Source organism: Trachypithecus francoisi, unplaced genomic scaffold (genome assembly GCF_009764315.1).
Source record: "Trachypithecus francoisi isolate TF-2019V2 unplaced genomic scaffold, Tfra_2.0 Contig01440, whole genome shotgun sequence".
In the NCBI taxonomy this organism is placed as follows: Eukaryota; Metazoa; Chordata; class Mammalia; order Primates; family Cercopithecidae; genus Trachypithecus; species Trachypithecus francoisi.
The window spans coordinates 18,435,641-18,458,306 of record NW_022681431.1 but is presented as its reverse complement, the minus strand read 5'-3'; the positions used below and the strand labels follow the sequence as shown (position 1 = coordinate 18,458,306).

General features: G+C 45.8%; 1 protein-coding gene across 1 annotated transcript in view; it reads left to right on the top strand.

The window, feature by feature from the left end:
- The first annotated feature begins 8,778 nt into the window (after positions 1–8,778).
- Positions 8,779–22,666, top strand: part of GSR (glutathione-disulfide reductase) — a 54,187-nt gene continuing 40,299 nt past the window's right edge. The window contains exon 1 of the mRNA XM_033230206.1: positions 8,779–9,242. Within this exon, the coding sequence (XP_033086097.1) occupies positions 8,937–9,242 (306 nt within the window). The 5' untranslated portion in view covers positions 8,779–8,936. The remainder of the gene's footprint in view (positions 9,243–22,666) is intronic.

Below are 22,666 nucleotides of genomic sequence, written 5' to 3'. Positions count from 1 at the left end.
CATGTGGGAAGTCAGCATTTCCCAAACTTAGTTGTTTGTGAACTCTCTTCACTGCAACTGCCAGCTTTCCCCATCAAAGACCACCTGTCACTAAGTAAATCTGAGTTTCTTGCTGCATTAGAAAAGAATATGGCAGCCGGGCGTGGTGGCTCACACCTGTAATCCCAGCACTTTGGGAAGCTGAGCTGGGTGGGTCACCTGAAGTCAAGTTTGTGACCATCCTGGCCAACATGGTGAAACCCCGTCTCTACGAAAAATACAAAAATTAGCTGGACATGGTGCCTCACGCCTGTAGTAACAGGTGCTCGGGAGGCTGAGGTACCAGAATCGCCTGAACTCAGGAGGTGGAGGTTGCAGTGAGATCATGCCACTGTACTCCAGCCTGGCAATAGAGTGAGACTCAGTCTCAAAAAAGAAAAAAGAATATTGCTTTGACATAATCTTAGTGTCTCAGAGGGGACATCACAGGTGATTTTTGTTTATGAGACAGTGTCTCACTCTGTCACACAGGCTGGAGTTCAGTGGCACAAGCATAGCTCACTGCAGCCTGGAACCCCTGGACTCAAGCGATCATCCCACCTCATCCTCCCGAGTAGCTGGGACTACAAACACATGCCACCATGACTGGCTAATTTTTTGTTCTTTTATTTTCCAAGAGATGGAGTCTTACTATATTGTCCAAGCTGATCTTTAACTCCTGGTCTCAAGTGATCCTCTAGCCTTGGCCTCCCAAAGTGTTGGGATTACAGGCATGAGCTACAGCACCTGAACATATGTGTTTTTTTCTTGTAGGAATTTAGAAAATTGCCCTGCCAGCTCTGCCCTAAACCCTCAACAAGTAGCTGACTTTTTGTTTCCTTAACCTTAGGGTCCATCTTAGTTGATAAAGGGGTAAATAATTGTCTATTTTAGTCTCTCAGATCACAATATTTTATTTTTTTTAGAGAGATGAGGGTCTTATCATGTTCCCCAGGCTGGCCTCAAACTCCTGGGCTCAAGCAATCCTCCCACCTCAGCCTCCAGAGTAGCTAGGAGTACAAGTGTGCACCACCACACCCAACTATTACAGAATTTTTGCATTTAAAAAGTCAATTATTTTTTTCAATATTTTATAAACATTTTCAGACCAACAGTTGAAAATATTTTTACTCACATTTTATTCTCCTTATTTGATAACATACCTATCAATCCTTCCATCCTTTCATCAGTCTTAGTTTTTGATGCATTTCAAAGTTGCAAACGTTAGCAGACTTTCCCTGAAATACTTCAACATGTATATCGTTAACTATGTCACAAGTATATACGCAGAAGAAGCTAAAGATCACCTCTTCCCATCTTAGGTCTTAGTTGGGACTCATATAATAAGAGATGGATTAACAAGAAGAAAACAAGTTTATTAACGCATATTGTGTGCATTAGACAGGAGAAATCTCAATGAAAAGTAACTGAAAGCAATGGCTTAGAATTCTGTCTTATGAGAGTTTAACAAAGAGCAGTGAATTTGGGGGGAAATGACAGGGCAAAGGAAGGTGGTTTTAGGCTTCAGAAGGTGGGAAGCTGTGGGAAGGTAAGCACTGTATATGCAAGGAAACTAATGGGATAAGTTTTGTTTGTAGATTCTTCTGGTGCCACTTTGGGCTGGTAACAGTCTTGAGCTGCCTCCAGTAAAGGAGAATGTATGTCCTGTCTTTAGGCAGAAAAGTGAGAGGATAGGGAGAGCTTTTTCTCTGTTTTCTGCTGCTTTATTTATTTACTTTTATTTTTATTTCTTTTTTTTTTTGAGACGGAGTCGTGCTCTGTGGCCAGACTGGAGTGCGGTGGCACCATCTAGGCTCACTGCAGCCTCTGCCTCTCAGGTTCAAGAGATTCTCCTGCCTCAGCCTCCTGAGTAGCTGGGACTATAGGCACGTGCCACCACGCCCAGCTAATTTTTGTATTTTTAGTAGAAACAGGGTTTCACCATGTTGGCCAGGATGGTCTCGATCTCTTGACCTCATGATCTGCCCGCCTCGGCCTCCCAAAGTGCTGGGATTACAGGAGTGAGCCACCGCACCCAGCCTGTTTTCTGCTCCTTAATTGCCTTTGGCCAAAAAATACTTTTTATGTCAAAGAGGCATATTTTGGGGTGGCACCTTCTGGTTTCCTTCACATACTTCATATGATCTACATACTTCATCATGCATATCATTAACTACAATGAAATGGACACGTCATGAGCATACCATTCCTTGAGTTCCAATGTATGCATGCCTAGTGCAACCTAAATCCCAAGCAAGATACAAAGCATTGACTGACCATGGTGGCTCATGTCTGTAATCCCAGCACTTTGGGAGGCTGAGGTGCCCAGGAATTTGAGACCAGCCTGGACAACATGGTGAGACCCCATCTCTACCCTCCCCCAAAAAAAAGAAGCAAAAAAAAACATTTTTTAATTAGCTGGGTGTGGTGGCATGCACCTGTGGTCACAGCTACTCCAGAGGCTGAGGCAGGAGGATCACTTGAGCCCAGGAGGTGGAGGCTGCAGTAAGCCGTGTTTGTGACACTGCACTCCAGCCTGGGCGACAGAGAGACCCTGTCTCAAAACAAAAAACAAAAAGCATTGCACAGACAGCAAGCATTGCTGACTTTTTTCCACCGTAGGTTAATTTTGCCTCTTCTAGGACTTCTGTAAATTATACAAAATGTACTCTTTCGATAAGGCTTTGTTCACACTGCATACTTTTTTCAACATTTTATGAGATAATTATAGATTCACATGCTGTTGTAAGAGGTCATGGAGGTTGCATAAATCCTTTACCATTTCCCCCGATGTTAAAATTGTGCATAAGGACAGTATAATATCATAAATAGGAAATATATATTCACATAATCCAGTGGCTTCATTCAGATTTTACCAGTTACAGATACTCATTTGTGTGTGTGATTTAGTTCTATGCAATACTATCACCTGTGTCAATTCCTCTGCGCACTACAGTCAAGATATAGAGTAGTTCCATCACAGGAGTTCCTCATGCTACTCTTCCACAGCCACCTCACTTTCTACCCTCACCACCATCAACCCCCATGAAACCACTCATCTGGTCTCCATTTCCTTTTTTCCCCTCCGTCTTAATTGAGGTGTAATTGACAGATAAAATCCATCTCTTCAATTTTGTCATTTCAAGAATATTACATAAATGAATCATACAGCAGCAACAACAACAAAAAGCCTTTTTTGAGACCGAGTTTCACTCTTGTTGCCCAGGCTGGAGTGCAATGGCACAATCTCAGCTCACTGTAACCCCTGCCTCCTGGGTTCAACTGATTCTCCTGCCTCAGCCTCCCAAGTAGCTGGGATTACAGGTGCCCACCACCACGCCTGGCTAATTTTTTGTATTTTTAGTAGATACGGGGTTTCACCATGTTGGTCAAGCTGGTCTCAAACTCCTGACCTCAGGTGATCCACCCACCTGAGCCTCCCAAAGTGCTAGGATTACAGGTGTGAGCCACCATGCCTGGCTTTTTCTTTTTCTTTCTTTTTTTTTTTTTTTTAAACAGAGTCTTGGTTGCTCTGTTGCCCAGGCTGGTCTCAAACTCCTGGGCTCAAGCAATCCTGCCCCAGCCTCCTGAGTAGCTGGCACTACAGGAATGTGTCATCGCACCTAGCTCTTATTGACTTTTTGACGAGTAGAAGTTTTTAATTTTGATGACAATTTATCTAAGTTTTCTTTTATGATTATTGCTTTCTGTGTCCTAAGAAACTTTTGCTTATCTTGAAGTCGAGAGATTCTCCTATTTTTTTTTTCTTTTTTAAAAAAATAGACATAGGGTTTCACCATGTTTCTCAGGCTGGTCTTGAACTCCTAAGCTTAAGCAATCTGCCCTCCTTGGCATCCCAAAGTGCTGAGATTACAGGTGTGAGCCACCGTGCCGGGCTTCCTATGTTTTCTTCTGAAAGCTTTGTATTTTAACTTTTACATTTAGGTTTATGAAATTATTCTTTTAGTAGTCTCTTTTCCCCCCTAAAAAAATAAGATGGCTGTGTGTGTGTGTGTGGTGTGTGTGTGTGTGTGTTTTGGTTGTTGTTTTAACAGGGTCTAATAGCTTACCCAAGCTACAGTGCAGTTGTACAATCACGGCTCACTGCAGCCTCCACCTCCCAGACCCACATGATCCTCCCACCTCGGCCACCTGAGTAACTGGGACCACAGGTGTGCACTACCATACCTAACTTTTTTGTTCATTTGAGACAGGGTCTTGCTCTGTTGCTCAGGCTGGAGTGCAGTGGTGAGATCATGGCTCACTGCAGCCTTGACCTTCTGGGCTCATGTAGACTTGATTCATCCAATGAACAATAAATATGATACACCTACCATGCCCCAGGTGCTGTTACAGATGCTGGAGATATAGCCACAAATGAGACAGACAAGATTCTTGCACACCATGGAGCCTGTACACTAGTGTGTGATGACTAGTTTTATATGTCAGCTGGGAGGGTGTTTTTGGATGAAATTAACATTTAAATCACTGAACTCTGAGTAAGCAGATTGCCCTCCATTATGTGTGTGGGCCTCATCCAGTCAGCTAAATGCCTAAATAGAAAAGACCAGCCGCCCCGAATAAGAGTGATTTCCCAACAGATTGCCTTTGGACTGGAACTGCACCATCATGCCAAAAAGCAGAAGGTAACACAAGCAGGAGAAAAAAAATCAATCAATAGAAAAAGACCCAGAAATGACAGAGTTGATGGAATCCACAGACACAACTTTAAATATGTCAACAAGGAAAAATGGTTATGTCAGACTGGTGAAATTATGATTTTTTCTTATTTTTCTAAGTATATGAAAATTAAACAAAAAGAACATTAATCCCTTATATGAATATCTATTTTTTGATGGACATTTATTCCCAAGAACAGATAAATGAAGGAAATGACAAAACACCACATTTAAGACATTGATCACCTCTTGGGGGAGGGAGACAGGGAGAAGGATGCAACTGGGATAACTATGTAGAACTAGGCAGTGTGGTAGTGCTACATTTCTTATGCTAAGAGGTGTGGATGTGCCATTGTATTATTCTTTACACAGGTACTTTGTTTATCTTAAATATCGCAAAATACAATTTAAAAATAAAGAGAGGGCCGGGCACAGTGGTTCATGCCTGTAATTCCAACACTTTGAGAGGCCAAGGCGAGTGGATCACCTGAGGTCAGGAGTTCGAGACTAGCCTGGTCAACACGGTAAAACCCTGTCTCTACTAACAATATAAAAATTATCTGGGTGTGATGGCGGGTGCCTGATATCCCAGCTACTCAGGAGGCTGACGCGGGAGAATTGCTTGAGCCCAGGAGGCGAGGTTGAAGTGAGCTGAGATTGTGCCACTGCACTCTAGCCTGGGAGACAAGAGCGAAACAGTCTCAAAAAAATAAAATAAAATAAAAATAAAGTTACAGAAAAAATACCACATATTTATATTCAGAATAGGAATAGTAGTGTTATTTCCAAAACTTTTTATGATCTCCCCCATGATCTTTCAAGATGTTACTGAAACAATCAGATCAAAAGCGTGAAAGAGATCTTCAGTGCACGTGTCATTTCCCTTTAGATGTTATCTTCTGAGGTTGTATCCAGTTTTCTCAACAAGGCAGACTTGCTATGTCCCTCTGAAAATTTCTTTCCCTTTACTGTATAACTTGCTTTTTGTTAATTCCATATTTAGTTATTGTTCTCTGCCTCTTCAGTGTTTATCTTTCATTTCAATATTAAACACTGATATTGGGTAACTGAGTAATATTCCTAACAGGAAAGGAATAATATTCCTCAATTATTCCTTTCCTGTTATTTTTATCCTTCTAAGTGACTGCAATTATCTTCATACATGGAACATGAAAAATTTTATTGAGCAACCTGTATTTGCAAAGTTATTTCTATACCACTATTTCCTGCATAGATTTCTCAAATTGTTTATAGAAGTACCATCACCACCTTTCTGGTGACACAATATCTCTTGACCTACAACCTCAACACAGAGTTGTAATATGAATTAGTCACTATTAGTGGGAAAGGATTTTTTTGTTTTGAAACGGAGTCTCACTCTGTCCCCTAGGCTGGGGTGCAGTGGCGTCATCTCAGCTCACTGCAACCTCTGCCTCCCGGGATCAATCCATTCTCCTGCCTCAGCCTCCCGAGTAGCTGGGATTACAGGCACACGCCACCATACCTGGTTAATTTTTGAATTTTTAGTAGAGACGGGGTTTCACTATTTTGGCAGGCTGGTTTTGAACTCCTGACTTCAAGTCATCCACCCACCTTGGCCTCCCAAAGTGCTGGGATTACAGGCGTGAGCCACCAAGCTCGGCGTTGTTTTTCCTTTTTTCTTTTTTTTTTTTGAGACAGAGTCTCACTCTGTTGCCCAGGCTGGAGTGCAGTGGTGCCATCTCAGCTCACTGCAACCATGGCCTCTTGGGTTCAAGTCTCATGTCTCAGCCTCCTGAGTGGATGGGACTACAGGTACCACTCTGGCTAATTTTTGTATTTTTAGCAGAGACCGGGTTTTCCTCTGTTGCCCAAGCTGGTCTTTTATTTTCACCTTAAGACATACTCAGTGATGGTTTCTTTCTAATAATGGTTAATAGGCTTCTGAGTTAGGCCTTCAGGATTTGAATTCCTGCTCTGCCATTCACCAGTTGTTTAATTTTTTAATGTTTTTATCGTTACAGAATTTTTATTTGACTATGCTAGAAAAACATCCACAAGTCACCAACTGTTTAATCTTGTGCAAGTTATTTAACCTCTTTGGACCTCAGTGTCCACATCTATAAAATGGAGACAATAACAGTATTTATTGGGTTGAGGGAGGATAACATATAAAGCTCTTAGCACAGTGCTTAGCTCCATACATATTAATTATGGGCTTATTATTTTGAGAAATATTTCATGGTGTCTTCATAGAAATCACCTACGTTTGTCCAGTGGGGTTTTGAGACAGCGTCTCTGTTGCCCAGGCTGGAATACAGTGGTGTGATCACATTTCACTGCAGCCTCAACCTCCCGGGTTCAAGTGATCTGCTACCTCAGCCTCCTGAGTAGCTGGGACTACAGGTGTGCACCACCACACCTGACTAATTTTTAAATTTTTTGTAGACACCAGGTCTTACTATGTTGCCTACGCTGGTCTCGAACTCCTGGGCTCCAGCGATCCTCCTCCTGTGGCTTCCCTTCCCAAAGTGCTGGGATTACAGGCATGAGCCACTGTGCCTGACATCCTCTAGTGTTTGAAAGAAAAAAAAATTTTTTAAAGAGACAGTGTCTCATTCTGTCACCCAACCTGGAGTGCAGTGGTGCAATCATAGCTCACTGTAACCTTGAATTCCTGGGCTCAAGTGATCCTTTCACCTCACCCTCCAGAGTAGTCAGGACTACAAATGTATGTCACCACACCCAGCTAATTTTTAATTTTTTTGTGGGGATGCGGAACTCCCCTATGTTGCCCAGGTTGGTCTCGAACTCGTGGGCTTAAGGGATCCTCCTGCCTCAGCCTCCCAAAGTGCTGGGATTACAGGTGTGAGTTACTACACCCAGTCCAAAATGGTGCTTTTTTTCTGTGTTCCGTCTCCATGTATTACATGTCAGTCTGTAGGAAGGAAGAATTTTCCCTTCTTCCATTTTGTAATCAGAAAAAAATTTTTGTAAAAGAATTGGATCCCATTCTAATTGGGGTGTGGTATGTTCCCATTCTCCCTCATTGTGCTGGGCCTCGCTGCCCTGTGACCTGGACCTTCCTTCCTTTGCCTACTGGGCTCAGCTGTGTGCTCGGATGACCTGTGCATGGTCCTTGTGGGCACAGGATTGTGGCCTACCACAAGACAAATTCGAAGCTGCACTTACTACTTTGTTGTGCAGTTGGTAGTTGTAGATATTCCCAAAGGAGACATCAGTCTCTACAGCTTGGGAGGTCAATGTTTTTGTGTCTCCATCTCTATCCTTTTCTCTGTGCTTCATCTGTGAATCACAAAAACCGCTACTCCGAATTAATCCACTATTCCAATGTTTCTCAAATTTAAAAGTCACCTGAAGGCAAGAAACAGTGTTGGTCAAAATGTAGTTCCCAGCTGGGCACATGCATGCCTGTAATCCCAGCTACTCAGGAGGCTGAGGCCAGAGGATCTCTTGAGCCTAGGACAGGAGTTCGAGACCCCTGACTTTAAAAGGAAAATAAGGCCGGGCACGGTGTCTGGCACCTGTAATCCTAGCATTTTGGGAGACCAAGGTGAGAGAATCGCTTGAGGCCAAGAGTTCCATACAAGTCCTGGTAACATAGCGAGCCCCTATCTCCACAAAAAACAACAACAAAAAATTAACCGGGCGCTGTGGCGGACACCTGTAGTCCCAGCTACTGGGAAGGCTGAGGCGGGAGGATCGCTGCTTGAACACGGGAGGTGGAGGCTGCAATGAGGAGAGATCACATCACAGCCCCCCAGCCTGGGGGAGAGTAAGACCCAGTCTCAAAGAAAAAACAACAATCAAAAGTGGTCTCTGGAACAAACCTGGAGAAACAACCCCCCGAATAGAGGCAACTTTTTCTTCCTGGAGAAGCCGGTGCCACTGGCAACTCCCCAGGGGGCCAGCTCGGGAAAAGACAGCTGAAACGAGAGGACGAGAGGACGTTCACCGTCCGCCGCCTAGCTCCACCGGACTTCAGAAAGCTACACGCTGTAGGCGCCACTCGGGATCCAGGTGCCGGGGTGAGGACGGAGGCGGAGAAACCCCTCAGGCTCCGCCACCGGGGCGGGGAACAGGCAGGCTGCCCCGACTCTGGGCACCCTCCCGGGTCTCGCCTAGCGGCGGGCGCGTGCTTAGTCACCGTGAGGCTGCGCTTGCCGGAGGCCCGCGCTCCTCTTCCCCGGGGACCGCCCCCGGGCCGCCCGCCCCCCTCGGCGCGCCACTTCCGCGTGCATGGCCCTGCTCACCCGAGCCCTGAGCGCCGGCGCGGGGCCGAGCTGGCGGCGGACGGCGCGCGCCTCCCCAGGCTTCCAGCTGCCTCTGCTTGAGCCCGCGGCCGTCACGCGCGCCCTCTCCCGTGCCATGGCCTGCAGGCAGGAGCCGCAGCCGCAGGGCCCGCCGCCCGCCGCTGGTGCCGTGGCCTCCTATGACTACCTGGTGATCGGGGGCGGCTCGGGGGGGCTGGCCAGCGCGCGCAGGGCTGCCGAGTTGGGCGCCAGGGCAGCGGTGGTGGAGAGCCACAAGCTGGGTGGCACTTGCGTGAGTACCGCCATTTGTTCGGTCGGGGGGCGCCGCTTTGTCTCGGCCTTTCGGGAGACAGCCTGTGCTCGTTCCTATGGCGATCCCGTCTCCCGGAGCTGCGCTTTCCTCTTTTCCATCCCCGCAGCTCCCCATTCCGAAGCCGGGACCCCAGCAGGTGGAGAAGAGAAGCGTCCAGGCGCTTCTCTGCGGCCCCCAAAGCCGAGCCAGCGTCTGCTTCCGCAGGGATGCGATATTGACCATGGCCAGGGCGGGTTAGATTAACCTTCCTCCATCCTCACTTGTCCAAGTGGGAGAGGATTGTATTCTATGCTTGACCGCGTCAAACACAAAACTGCATCTGGGAACATTGCTGGTGGCCTGTGTGTAGGGACGAGGGTGACGCTGTCGTTGGTGATGGAGGGTACTCTTGAAGAATATAGATCCTGCTTCTCCCATTTCAAGGGCAGCATGATTTATAGCGGTTGTTGTCAACCTTGGCTGCACATTCGAATCACCTGAGGGTACCTGGATTCCCGACTTAACTGGTCTGAGGTGTAGCCTGGGCTTTGGGATTTTCAGGTGATCTGAATTGCAGCCAAGGCGACCTTGATTAGGTGAGTTCTCAGAGCTTTTGTTTTGTCTTGGTTTCATGTGGATTGCAAAACTAAAAACAGAGGGATGTAAATCCTGAGATTTACAAAATTCATAATTTTTGAAAATAAGCGTTTTTGTTTGTGTGTGTTTGTTTTTTTGAGACAGGGTCTTGCCCTGTCACCTAGGCTAGAGTGCAGTGGCCATCATAGTTCACTGCAGCCTCGATCTCCCCAACTCTAGAGATCCTCCTGCCTCGGGCCCCTGAGTAGCTGGAACTACAAGGGGCGAACCACCACGCCCAGTTAATTATTATTATTTTTTGTAGAGATGGGGGTCTCGCTATGTTGCCCCTGCTGATTACAAACTCTTGGACTCAATCTTCCCGCCTCAGCCTCCCGAAGTGCTAGGATTACAAGCCTGAGCCACTGCACTCATCCTAAAAATAAATGTTGTTTCCAAGTTATTGGTGTGCCCACCCTTTTCTATCACAAGATTTGGGTGTTGACGATTAAAATGCTGTATCCAAGAGGAACCTGTGATTCGGGATAGGTTCTCTAAATTCTTTTGGAGATTAATATTTAAATTATGTCAAATTGGGAACTTCTTAAGGACAGGGATGGGTTTCTATGTTTGTGTGTCTCTTATCAGCTTAAAATCCCTTGCTCAATAAGCACTTGTGCAATGAATGAAACTAGAAATTGACAATTATGAAAAGGCTGACTTCATTGATAAGTGCCCTTTTTAAAAAATGAACATGGAGATGAAGAGGAAGGGAAAATCCCTGTTAATTATCAACTTGCACTTTGACACCATAGTCCAGACTGAAGGTTAGAAGTCTGTCTCTCCAGAAGGCAGATTGTGGGGTCCCACTAAGTGCCCCCTCCCACACCTCGTGAGAGTACTTGATCACTGCTCACTTCGGTTCTGCTTGCCACATTTTTCTCTTCCTCTTTCTCTGCTTATGTTATAATATGCTTCAGAGGTTCACCCACTTTACCTTCCTGTTACGATTTTTTTTTTTTTTTGAGAGGGAGTCTCATTCTGTCACCCAGGCTGGAGTACAATGGTGCAATCTGGGCTCGCTGCAACCTCCACCTCCTGGGTTCAAGCAATTCTCCTGTCTCAGCCTCTCGAGTAGCTGGGAATGTAGGTGCATGCCACCATGCCCAGCTAGTTTTTGTACTTTTGATAGAGATGGGGTTTCGCCATGTTGGCCAGGCTGGTCTCAAACTCCTCACCTTGGCTAATCCACCCACGTTGGCCTCCCAAAGTGCTTGGATTACAAGTATGAGCCACCACATCCGGCTAATTTTTTATTTTTTTAATTTTATTTATTTATTTTATTTTATTTTTTTGGATGGAGTCTTGCTCTGTCACCCAGGCTGGAGTGCAGTGGTGTAATCTCGGCTCACTGCAAACTCCGCCTCCCGGGTTCAAGCAGTTCTCCTGCCTCAGCCTCTCAAGTAGCTATTACAAGTGCCCACCACCACACCCAGCTAATTTTTGTATTTTTAGTAGAGACGGGTTTCACCATGTTGGCCAGGCTGGTCTTGAACTCCTGACCTCGTGATCCACTCACCTTGGCCTCCCAAAGTGCTGGGATTACAGGTGTGAGCCACTGCACTTGGCCTATTTTCATTATTTTTATCTTTTTAGAAAGAGGGTTTTGCCATGTTACCTAAGCTGGTCTCTTATTCCTGGGCTTAAGCAGTTGGCCTGCCTTGGCCTCCCCAAATGCTGGGATTACAGGCATCAGCCACCACTCCTGTCCCATTTTTTGTATTTTAAGTGCTTGGATTGGGGACAGGTAGGGAGAAAACGGTAGATATAATCGTTTGTGAGACATGTCCCTTCCCTTAAGGAATTTTGTGGTTGTGAAAGAAAAAAATCTTGGAACCCCAAACTATGCCATAGGGAAAGTTCGGTTTGGGAACTGAATCACGCAAAAACTGCTTTTCCTTTTGTTCCCAAACAGACAGCTGTAATTTCACAATCCCATGTCATAGCCTCATTTCCTCTACTCCCTGTTTTCACTTTATCTTATGTAAAATGTAGATTTGCTGAGCCTCATAAGAACCTCACAAGAATGTAGCCATCTAGGTTGGGCGTGATGGCTCAATCCCATAATCCCAGCACTTCGGGAGGCCCAGGTGGGCAGATCACCTGAGGTCAGGAGTTCGAGACCCGCCTGGCCAACATGGTGAAACTCCGTCTCTACTAAAAATACAAAAATTAGCTGGGCATGGTGCGGGCACCTGTAATCCCAGCTACTTGGGAGCCTAAGGCAGGAGGATAGCTTGAACCTGGGAGGCGGAGGTTGCAGTGAGCCGAGATCATGCCATTGCACCCCAGCCTGGGCAATAGAGTGACACTTAGTCTCAAAAAAAAAAAAAAAATGCAATAATTTGTGTTACTGACTATCCTCCTCTTGTTTCTTTTTCCTCCTCCTTGTTCATTCCCCTTTAAATGCTAACATTCCCAAAACCTCCTTTGGAAAAAGCATAGGTTATAGGTACTCTTGTGATCTGTATTTTTTCCCACGTGCATCTTCAACCTTGGCTAAATAAATCTCTATAGATTGAGACCTGCCTCAATCACACTTTGGTTTGCAGTAGGGAAGACAAAATACAGACAGTCAACCCTGAAGGGGAGTGGTTTGTGTTAATTGCTGTAAGTAATAAGAAATTATGGTAGTCCAGAGAATAGTTGAAGTGGTCACTTATGTGTGGGCACCATGGGAAGATTTCATGAAGGAGATGGTATCTTTCGGGACCTCTAAAGATGGGGTTGGGCGTAGTGGCTCACGCTTGTGATCCCAGCACTTTGGGAGGCCGAGGTGGGCGAATCACTTGAGGCTAGGAGTTTGAGACCATTCTGGCCAACACAGTGAAACCCCGTCTCTACTAAAAATACAAAAATTAGCTGGGTGTGGTGGCACACGGTACTTGGGAGGCTGAGACACGAGAATCACTTGAGCCCAGAAGGCAGAGGTTGCCGTGAGCCAAGATCATGCCTCTGCACTCCAGTGTGGGCAACAGAGTGAGATTCTGTCTCAAAAAAAGAAAAAAGAAAAAAAAAAAGGTGGGGAATTGGGTAGTATTCTTTGACATTCGGAACCTCAAAAGGTGGGTCCCAGGCCTAGGCATGGAAACGGGATATGTTGTATAATCAGATTTGGAGTAAAGGCTCTCTTTAATAGAAATAAGAGATAAGAAGCTGATAGGTAGGTTGTGGTTTGAAAAATGTGGAGTTTCTGGACACACAGTGAACTGGGGGCGGGGGCGGGTTTGAGCAAACCAGTGACTCAGTGAAAGTAGTTTTGTAGTAAGCCATAGGATTGAGATCTCACCCTTGGCAATGCCCAATAGAAGTTTGTCTTTCTTTTACTTTTTCTTTTAATTTATAGAGATAGGGTCTCACTACGTTGCGCATGCTGGTATTGAACTCCTGGACTCAAGCAATCCTCCTGCTTTGGTCTCTGAAAGTATTAGGATTACAGGTGTGAATCACTGTGCACGGCAGAAGTTTAAGATTGGTTCTCCTGTGAGTTCTTTCCTAAATAAAATCCATTAATTTCTAAAGCTTGGGGAAATTTTAAAGTTGTGGTGAATGAACTCACACGGAAGGTTCAAATTAGAATGTGTGTCTAGCAGGGATCATTTACAGGTAGTGAAATTGGTTGGATTTTCATTGTTTTATCAGTGTTCCTTTATTTAATTGTTCAACTGTTAAAGTTTATGGGAGGCCATTGTTTTGGACCAGCCTCCTGCACTAGGTCCCAGCAGGCCTGGGGGTGTGTGTGTGTGTGTGTGTGTGTGTGTTTGTTGCTGTGTCACCCAGACTGGAGTGCAGTGGGGTGATCTCGGCTCACTGCAGCTTCCGTCTCCTGGATTCAAGGAATTCATGTGCCTCAGCCTCATGAGTAGCTGGGACTACAGGTGCACACCACCATGACTGGCTAATTTTTTGTATTTTTAGTAGAGATGAGGTTTCACCATGTTGGCCAGGCTGGTCTCGAACTCCTGACCTAAAGTGATCCGCCTGCCTCGGCCTCCCAAAGTGCTGGGATTACAAGTATGAGGCACCGCGTCTGGCGTGTTGTTTCATTTTTAAGAGACAGGGTCTCCCTCTGTTTCCCAGGCTGGAGTGCAGTGGTGTGATCTCAGCTCACTGTAGCCTCAAACTCGTGGGCTCAGGCGATCCTCCCACCTCAGCCTCCTGACTAGCTGGTTCTGCAGGTAGATACCACTGAGCCTTGCTTGAATTCAGTATTTGAAGACTCCAAAAGGTTAAATAAATTGCTTCTCTCATGAGCACGTGTAGACTGGAGAGAAGTGCAAAGATCGCCCAAAGCCAAGGTGAATTAGAGCATTCTGGGAGCTTTGCCTCTGTGGTTCGCTTCTCTGCCTGCACAGGTGTTGGGAGAGTCAGCTTAAGGAAAAGTTCTTTCTGAATTGCCGCTCCCTTTGCCCCAGGGCCTGGGGAGCTTGCGGTCCTGGGTTCCTGCTGAGTGTACTGATTCTGTGATAAGAATAACCAGGTTCCTGTGGTTTTGGCGGGTAGTTCTCACCAGTGAGAGTTGGGTAGTGAGGGTTGATCATGTGACAAAAGTTCAGATAGCCAAGTCACAGTGAACTGTGCTGCATAGCCCCAGTTGGAGAGGCCTGCAGGGGAGAGAAGTAGGGGCTTTGAAAGATCCGTGAACAACAGGCTGCTCAGTGAATCATTGTTCATCTAGGCTGAAAACAATTACCCAGCAACATGTAAATCATAACCTCACTTGGAAGTGGTGTACTTTGATATTATGATGTCTATACCCTGAGAAAGCTGAACACTGGACATGCTTTTCCTTTTTCTTTTTTTTTTTTTTTTGAGACAGGGTCTCCCTGTGTCACCCAGGCTGGCGTGCAGGGGCATGATCATAGCTCACTGCAACCTTGAACTCCCAAGCTCAAGTGATCCTCCCGCCTCAGCCTCCCCAGTAGTCAGGACCACAGGCACATGGCCACCACCATGCCCCAGCTGATTTTTTAAATTTTCAGTAGCGATAAGGTCTTGCTTCGCTGCCCATGCTGGTCTCGAACTCCTGAGCTCAAGCAGTCCTCCCACCTCACCCTCTCAAAGTGCTGGGATTATAGGCATGAGCCACCGTGCCTGGCCTGAACGTGCATTATTAAATGTAATTTACTAAAAGGAGGTCAGTTTAAAGGAACTCTGTCATCAGTTCCTGCAATATTGACAGATAGCCCTCCAAAATAGAAAGGTACCCTAATGTGTCTCCTGGGTTTAGAATTTCATAGAATGGGGCCCACTCATATTCATAAGTGACAAATAAAGGAGTGGCCATAAAGGGTGGGGCTAAAGCAAGCAAATGCTATTGTTGAAATTTGGCTTTTAACTTACCTTGTTGGCTGCTTAGTTTTTTTGTACTAGTGTTTGTATACTGTTGCTTTGCCATCTGCCTCAAAACCCACTAAATCTGCAGGGCTAGGAAAAGAAAGACTGCCTCTGAATACTTTGGGGTGTCTATTTCTTTGTAAAACATACTTTGAAAAGTAACCACAGAGAATGCTTTTTTTTTGAGACAGAGTCTGGCTGTTGCCTAGGCTGGAGTGCAGTGGTGCCATCTCGGCTCACTGCAACCTCTGACTCCCGGGTTCAAGGGATTCTCCTGCCCAGCCTCCTGAGTAGCTGGGACTACAGGCCTGCGCTACCACACCCAGCTAATTCTTTTTTTTTTTTTAGTAGAAATGAGGTTTCACCATGTTGGCCAGGCTTGTCTCGAACTCCTGACCTCAACTGATCCACTCGCCTTGGCCTCTCAAAGTGCTGGGATTATAGACATGAGCCACCGTGTCTAGCCAAGAATCCAAGAATTTTTATATAGAGCGAAACTACAGGAATGATATGGAAATACTGACACCTTTTGGCTTTTTTTTTTTTTTTTTGACACAAAGTCTCACCCTGTCACCCTGGCTGGAATGCAGTGGCACGATCTCGGCTCACTGCAACCTCTACCTCCCGAGTTCAAGTGGTTCTCCTGCCTCAGCCTCCTGAGTAGCTGGGATTACAGGTGCGTGCCACCACACATGACTAATTTTTGTATTTTTAGTAGAGACAGGGTTTTGCCATGTTGGCCAAGCTGGTCTCAAACTCCTGACTTCAAGTGATCTGCCTGCCTCGGCCTCCCAAAGTGCTGGGGTTACAGGCCTGAGCCACCATGCCCAGCCCACTTTGGCATTTGTAAGTGGATTCCAATCAGTGACAAATAATTACCTTCTATTCACTAGGTGTTGCAACATTAAATATTACTGCAGTTACTTTTGCACTAGCCTAATAGGATGTAGAGGTCCCAGGTCCTTTTCTTTTGGGGGGAACGGGAGATGGTGGGCATCACGTAATAGTGGGGACTGACATCCCAGAAGAGTTGTCTCACAAAACTATTTATTGTTCTCCCTGAATGCCCCAGAGTAACAATTCTTTTTATTTAAAAAAATTTTTTTGTTGTTTTTTGAGACAGGGTCTCACTCTGTTGCCCAGGCTGGAGTGCAGTGGCACGATCATGGCTCACTGCAGCCTCAATATCCTGGGCTCAGGTGATCCTCCTGCCTCAGCTTCCCAACTGGCTGAGGCTACGGGCTATTTTTTATGGTGGCTAGGTCTCGCTGTGTTGTCCAGGCTCCTCTCAAACTCCTGGGCTCAAAGGATCCTCCAGTTTTGATTCGCCAAAGTGCTGGGATTACAGGTGTGAGCCACTGCACCCAGTCACACTTTTTAAAAATCTGGTGATTTCCTGAGACTGGAAGGTTCAGGTTAATCTAATGTTTTACTTAGTTAAGAATTGAACAAAAACAGCCTTTGTTAATATCTTTTGCAAATGTATCCATTGATTTTCTTGCTTTAGATTCTGCTTTATACAGAGTGCTCTTCTTTTTTCTTTCTTTCTCAAGCTTGATGCCCCCCTGAACTAACCTTCATCTGAAATGAAAAAAAGACTTTGAAGGTGGAGACATGGATGTTGAATAGCGAATATGTGCCAGGGGCAGCGCCGTATCCAGACAACATTATATTTAGTCATGGTTGGTGTAAAGCTGATGAAATGCAACAGAGACAGGGATCTTTATCTGGTTAAGTCATCAGTATAGTTGAAGCCCCTAGAACAGTGTTTTGCACATAGCAAGTACTCAATATATAGTTGCTGAAAGAATTGAGTTGATGAATCAATAGTGTTTTGCTTTGGAAATTATGACTCGTCTGTTTTCTAAGTAGTTCTCTCATTCTGGTCTTGAATTAGATTTTAAGCAGAAAAGAAGGATGACAGAGGGAGGAAACTAGGCAATTCTGTGGTGGGGGGTTTAGGGGAACCAGAGGAAGAAAGTTAACAATTTTTTTTTTTTGAGACAGGATCTTGCTCTGTCACCCAGGCTGGAGTGCAGTGGTGCAATATAGCTCACAGCAGCCTCAAACTCCTGTGCTCAAACGATCCTCCCACCTCAGCCTGCCATGTAGCTGGGACTACAGGCGTGCAACACCACACCCGGATAATTTTTAAATTTTTTATTTGTGGAGACGAGGCCTTACTATGTTTCTCAGCCTGGTCTCTAACTCCTGGGCTCAAGCAGTCCTCCCGCCTCACCTCCCAAAGTTTTGGGATTACAGCGTGAGCCACCACACCCAGCCGGAAGTTCACTATTGAACACAGATGATTTATCTTGGCAGGTGCAACTGCAAATTAACCAAGTTCTTGTTTTACTGCCAACATGGGCAATGTGAAGTTTCTACCTGGCTAGGCAGGATTGAAGGTAACCAGGCAGGCCCTAGGAAAAATGGTGAAGCTTCTGACTTTTGCCACCTGTTATCACCAGACTCTATACCTGCTCAGTCCCTCCTTGGAGGGGGGGCCCTGTCCTCACTGTAAGGTAATGCCAGCAGGCCCACTGATTGGGATTCTGAACACTAGATTGGTTGGAAGAGGAAGCTCTCAGGAATGGATCATCGGTTTGGAAAGGGAGGCTGAGTTACAGGAGTCTCCTTGATGATGTGTTTACTGAACAAGCCTGTGAAATTTGTTTCTTAGCTGGGTGTGGTGGCTCACACCTGTTATCCCAGCACTTTGGTAGGCCGAGGTGGGTGGATCACTTGAGGCCAGGAGTTTGAGACCAGCCTGGTCAACATGGCGAAACCCCATCTCTCCTAAAAATTCAAAAACTGGCCAGGCGTGGTGGCTCATGCCTGTAATCGCAGCACTTTGGGAGGCTGAGGTGGGCAGATCATGAGGTCAGGAGATCGAGACCATCCTGGCTAACGCGGTGAAACTCTGTCTCTACTAAAAGTAAAAAAATAAAAAATAAAAAATGTATCTGGGCATGGTGGCACACGCCTGTAGTCCCAGCTACTCGGGAAGCTGAAGCAGGAGAATCGCTTGAACCTAGGAGGCGGAGGTTGCAGTGAGCCGAGATCGCACCACTGCACTTCAGCCTGATGACAGAGTGAGACCCCGTCTCAAAAAAAAAAAAAAAAAAAAATTAGCTGGGTGTGGTGGCAGGCACCTGTAATCCCAGGTACTTGGGAGGCTCAGGCTTGAGAATTGGTTGAACTCAGGAGGCAGAGGTTGCGATGAGCCGAGATAGTGCCACTGCACTCCAGCCTGGGCAACAAGAGTAAGACTCCATCTCAAAACAAAGCGAAAAAAAAAAAAAAAAACCTTAGCAGGGCATAGTGGTGTGTGCCTGTAATCTCAGCTACTCAGGAGGTTGAGAATCACTGGAACCCGGGAGGCAGAAGTTGCAGTGAGCTGAGATTGTGCCACTGCACACTCCAATCTGGGCGACAGAGCGAGACTCTGTCTCAAGGAAAAAAAGAAAATAAAAGAAATTTGTTTCTTCTCCCTCATTAATGCCCACCTGGAGAATTAGGGAATCTGCCAGTGTTGTATGCTTAGGGTCTTAGCAATGTGCAACTCTGGGCAACCAGAGCCCTGAGAACTTATCTGGATAATGCTCCAGTCTGAGAGGCAAACTTCCTTTGTGATCAGCTGATGTGTTTTAGGTAGGAAGGCGCCTGGGGAATTTATCTCCTGCTTTCCGTGTGCTTTTTGTGCATGTGAGGAGCCAGCAGACACAGAAATAATTCAGAGGTGTCAGAGTCACCATCACATCTATCATAGACTAGAAATAGATGCTTTATATACCTTACCCCTGACCTGCTCAAACTCTCCAAATGGAAGCATTATTTCCTTAACTGGGCTAGGAGAAATTTGGAAACTCACCCACCTCTAGCCACTAAATGGGAGAGCTGAGAGTCAAATTCCTATGTGTCTGACTTGAGGCCTGTGCTTCCTCTGACAACCTGATGCACAGGTCAGCTAGAGCAGCTGTCCCTAACCTTTTTGGCACCAGGAACCAGTTTTGTGGAAGACAATTTTTCCACAGACCAGGGGTTGGGTGGATGGTTTCAGGATGATTGAGGAATGAAGTGAATCACATTTATTTATTTATTTATTTTTTTTGAGACGGAGTTTCACTCTTTTTGCCCAGACTGGAGTGCAATGGCATGATCTTGGGTCACTGCAGCCTCTGCCTCCTGGGTTCAAGCGATTCTCCTGCCTCAGCCTTCCAAGTAGCTGGGATTACAGGCACCCACCACCACACCTGGTTAATTTTTGTATTTTTAGTAGAGATGGGAGTTCACCATGTTGGCCAGGCTAGTCTTGAACTCCTGACCTCAGGTAATCTACCCGCCTCCGCCTCCCAAAGTGCTGGGATTACAGGCTTGAGGCACCACGCCCAGCCTGCATCACATTTATTGTGCACTTTATTTCTATTATTATTATGTTGTAATATATAATGAAATGATTATACAACTCACCATAATGTACACTCAGAGGGAGCCCTGAGCTTGTTTTCCTGCAACTAGTTGGTCCCATCTGGGGATGATGGGAGACAGTGACAGATCATCAGACATTAGATTCTCATAAGCAGTGTGCAACCTACATCCCTTGCATGCGTGGTTCACAATAGGGTTCATGCTCCTATGAGAATCTAATGCCGCCACTGATCTGAAAGGAGGTGGGTGGCGCTCAGGCAGTAATGCCAGTGATGAGGAGCAGCTATAAATACAGATGAAGCTTCGCTCACTTGCCCGCCACTCATCTCCTGCTGTGCAACCTGGTTCCTAATAGGCACCTGGGGGACAGGGACCCCTGAGCTAGAGAAAGGGGAAAGAAGGCCAAATGCAGTGGCACATGCATGTAATTCCAACCTTTGGGAGGCTAAAGTAAGAGGATTGCTTGAGCCCAAGATTTTGAGACCAGCCTGGGCAACATAGTAAGACCCTGTCCCTAATTTGTTTGTTTGTTTTTTTCCCTTTTTTTTTTTTTGAGATGGAGTTTCGCTCTTGTTGCCCAGGCTGGAGTGCAATGGCGTGATCTCCACTCACGGCAACCTCCACCTCCCGGGTTCAAGCGATTCTCCTGCCTCAGCCTCCCAAGTAGTTGGGATTACAGGCATGTGCTACCACGCCCAGCTAATTTTGTATTTTTAGTAGAAACAGGGTTTCTCCATGTTGGTCAGGCTGGTCTTGAACTCCCGACCTCAGGTGATCTGCCCGCTTCGGCCTGCCAAAGTGCTGGGATTACAGGTGTAAGCCACTATGCCCAGGCTCCCTCTCTAATTTGTAAGAAATTGGAAAAAAAAAAACGGGGGGGGAAGAGAAGGGAGCAGCAGAGGAGATGGGTAAGCCAGACCATGCCAGCTTTTCACCCCTGGCCTCCCCAGCTCTCAGTGGAACTAAGTGTGTGTGTGTATTTTTTGAGATAGGGTCTCACTGTGTTGCCCAAGCTGGAGTGTAGTGGTGCTATCTCAGCTCACGGTAGCCCTGACCCACAAGCTCAAGTGATCCTCTTGCCTCAGCCTCCCCAGTAGCTGGGACTGCAGGCTCACACATCACATCTGGCTAATTTTTGTATTTTTTCTAGAGATAGTGTTTCACCATGTTGCCCAGGCTCATCTTGAACTCCTGGCCTCAAGCGATCCACCTGCCTTGGCCTCCCAAAGTGCTGGAATTATAGGCATGAGCCACCACTCTCAGCCTAAATGTGCTTTTCATTCCTTCCAAGTCAGAGGTGCTGAAGTCATGTCATGTTGCTGGCATGTAAATAGTTCTCTAAAAGCAGTGGAAATCCCTGGAGGCCTGTTCACAGGAGCTGCCAAAATAGGACAGTGCCATTTCAGGGTCATAGGCTTCCTTTCAACCAGTGCCGCAGGCCCCAAAGTGTTGTGCTGGGGCACAGCTCCTGCGACCCAACAAGGCCACAATTTTCCACCATCCTCTTCCTCTGGTTTCTGGCGCAGTGCTCTTCAATTTTAGGGAATGTAGTGATTCTGCTGCTGCCCCTTGAGTCAGTATCTTGGATAGGCTCAGAGCCTCTCTCTGGCTGGCACTATAGGCCAGGATACTGATACAGTCCCCAAGAGCAGGGACTGTATCTGTTTAGTGCCTTACCTTGCATAATGCCTGGCACAAGTGGGTGCTTACTCAGTACCTCTGAATGAATGACTGCAAGCTAAGACTATGTAGAAGCGAAAAAGGCAGAAATGTCTAAAAAACAAACCAGAGTTACAGACACCAGGCACCAGTGAAAGCCCACCTTGGCACTTTGAAGAAACATATTCCAAAAAAAGAATATGTTTTAAAATTAAACATATGTTTTCAAAACTTTAAAAACATATTTTTAAAAAACTTAAAAAAAGAAGTCTTGAATAACTTGAAAGTAGCTTCAAATATACATGAGGAACAAACTGATGGTATGTGAGAGTAGTTTAGAACATTGAGTGCTTTATGACACCCTTGGATTGCTTTTAATGATTCTTGGGAAACAAGAAACAGTGGCTGGAGGACCAGCAGTATTTATTTAGCAGACAAATAATCTCTACCTTTGGGAAAGTTGCTTTTGGAGTCTGTCCTAGTCGAAGCCACTTAGTAAACTTAAATGGTGAACTGCAGGATATAAAGGTGTGGGTGGAGGGCACTGGGAAGCACGTTGCCTGCCAAATAACTGGAAAAGGCAGGTTGGAAGAGAAACTCATTCCTATTATGGGGCCAGCGTTGTTCTTCCCACAGAGTTTCGACCTCCTTTCTCTGCTCTTACCATTAAGAAATCCCTGCCATCCTCCTTTCTTCAAAATGGCTTATTCTATTTATCCCAGTAATGTCAGGTACTTGGGGGTTGAGAAATAGCATATCCTCAGCTTGGCCAGATGAAAGGGCATCTAGATAGAGAGCCATACATTTATTATTATCATTATTATTATTATTTATTTTTAGAAGTAGGGTCTGGCTCTGTTATCTAGGCTGGAGTGCAGTGGTGGTGTTATTAGAGCTCACTGTAGCCTTCAACTTCTGGGCTCAAGAGATCCTCCTGCCTCAGCCTCCTGAATAGCTGGAACTACAGGCATGCACCAAGACCAACTAATTTTTTATTTTTTAATTTTTGCAGAGATGGGGTCGCAGGGTCTCAGTATGTTGCCCAGGCTGGTCCCTAACTCCTGGGCTCAAGCAATCATCTTTCTTTTTGGCCTCCCAAAGCATGGGGATTATAGGCGTGAGCCACCACGCCCAGCCCATAAATTATTCTAATTTTTAGTATGAAGTACTTTCTGAATAGTGTGCTTGCGCTTGTTGTAGGTGTTGATTCTTTTATAAGGCTTGAATTCTGTACCCTTTTCTCAATCCCATGAGTTCCTGTTTCTATCGCCTTTAGTATTCTTATTGTAGCATAACTGCATTAAAAAAAATCCAAGTCCAAAACTTGACAATGTATGACCTATCTCTTTCCAGGAAAAAAAAAA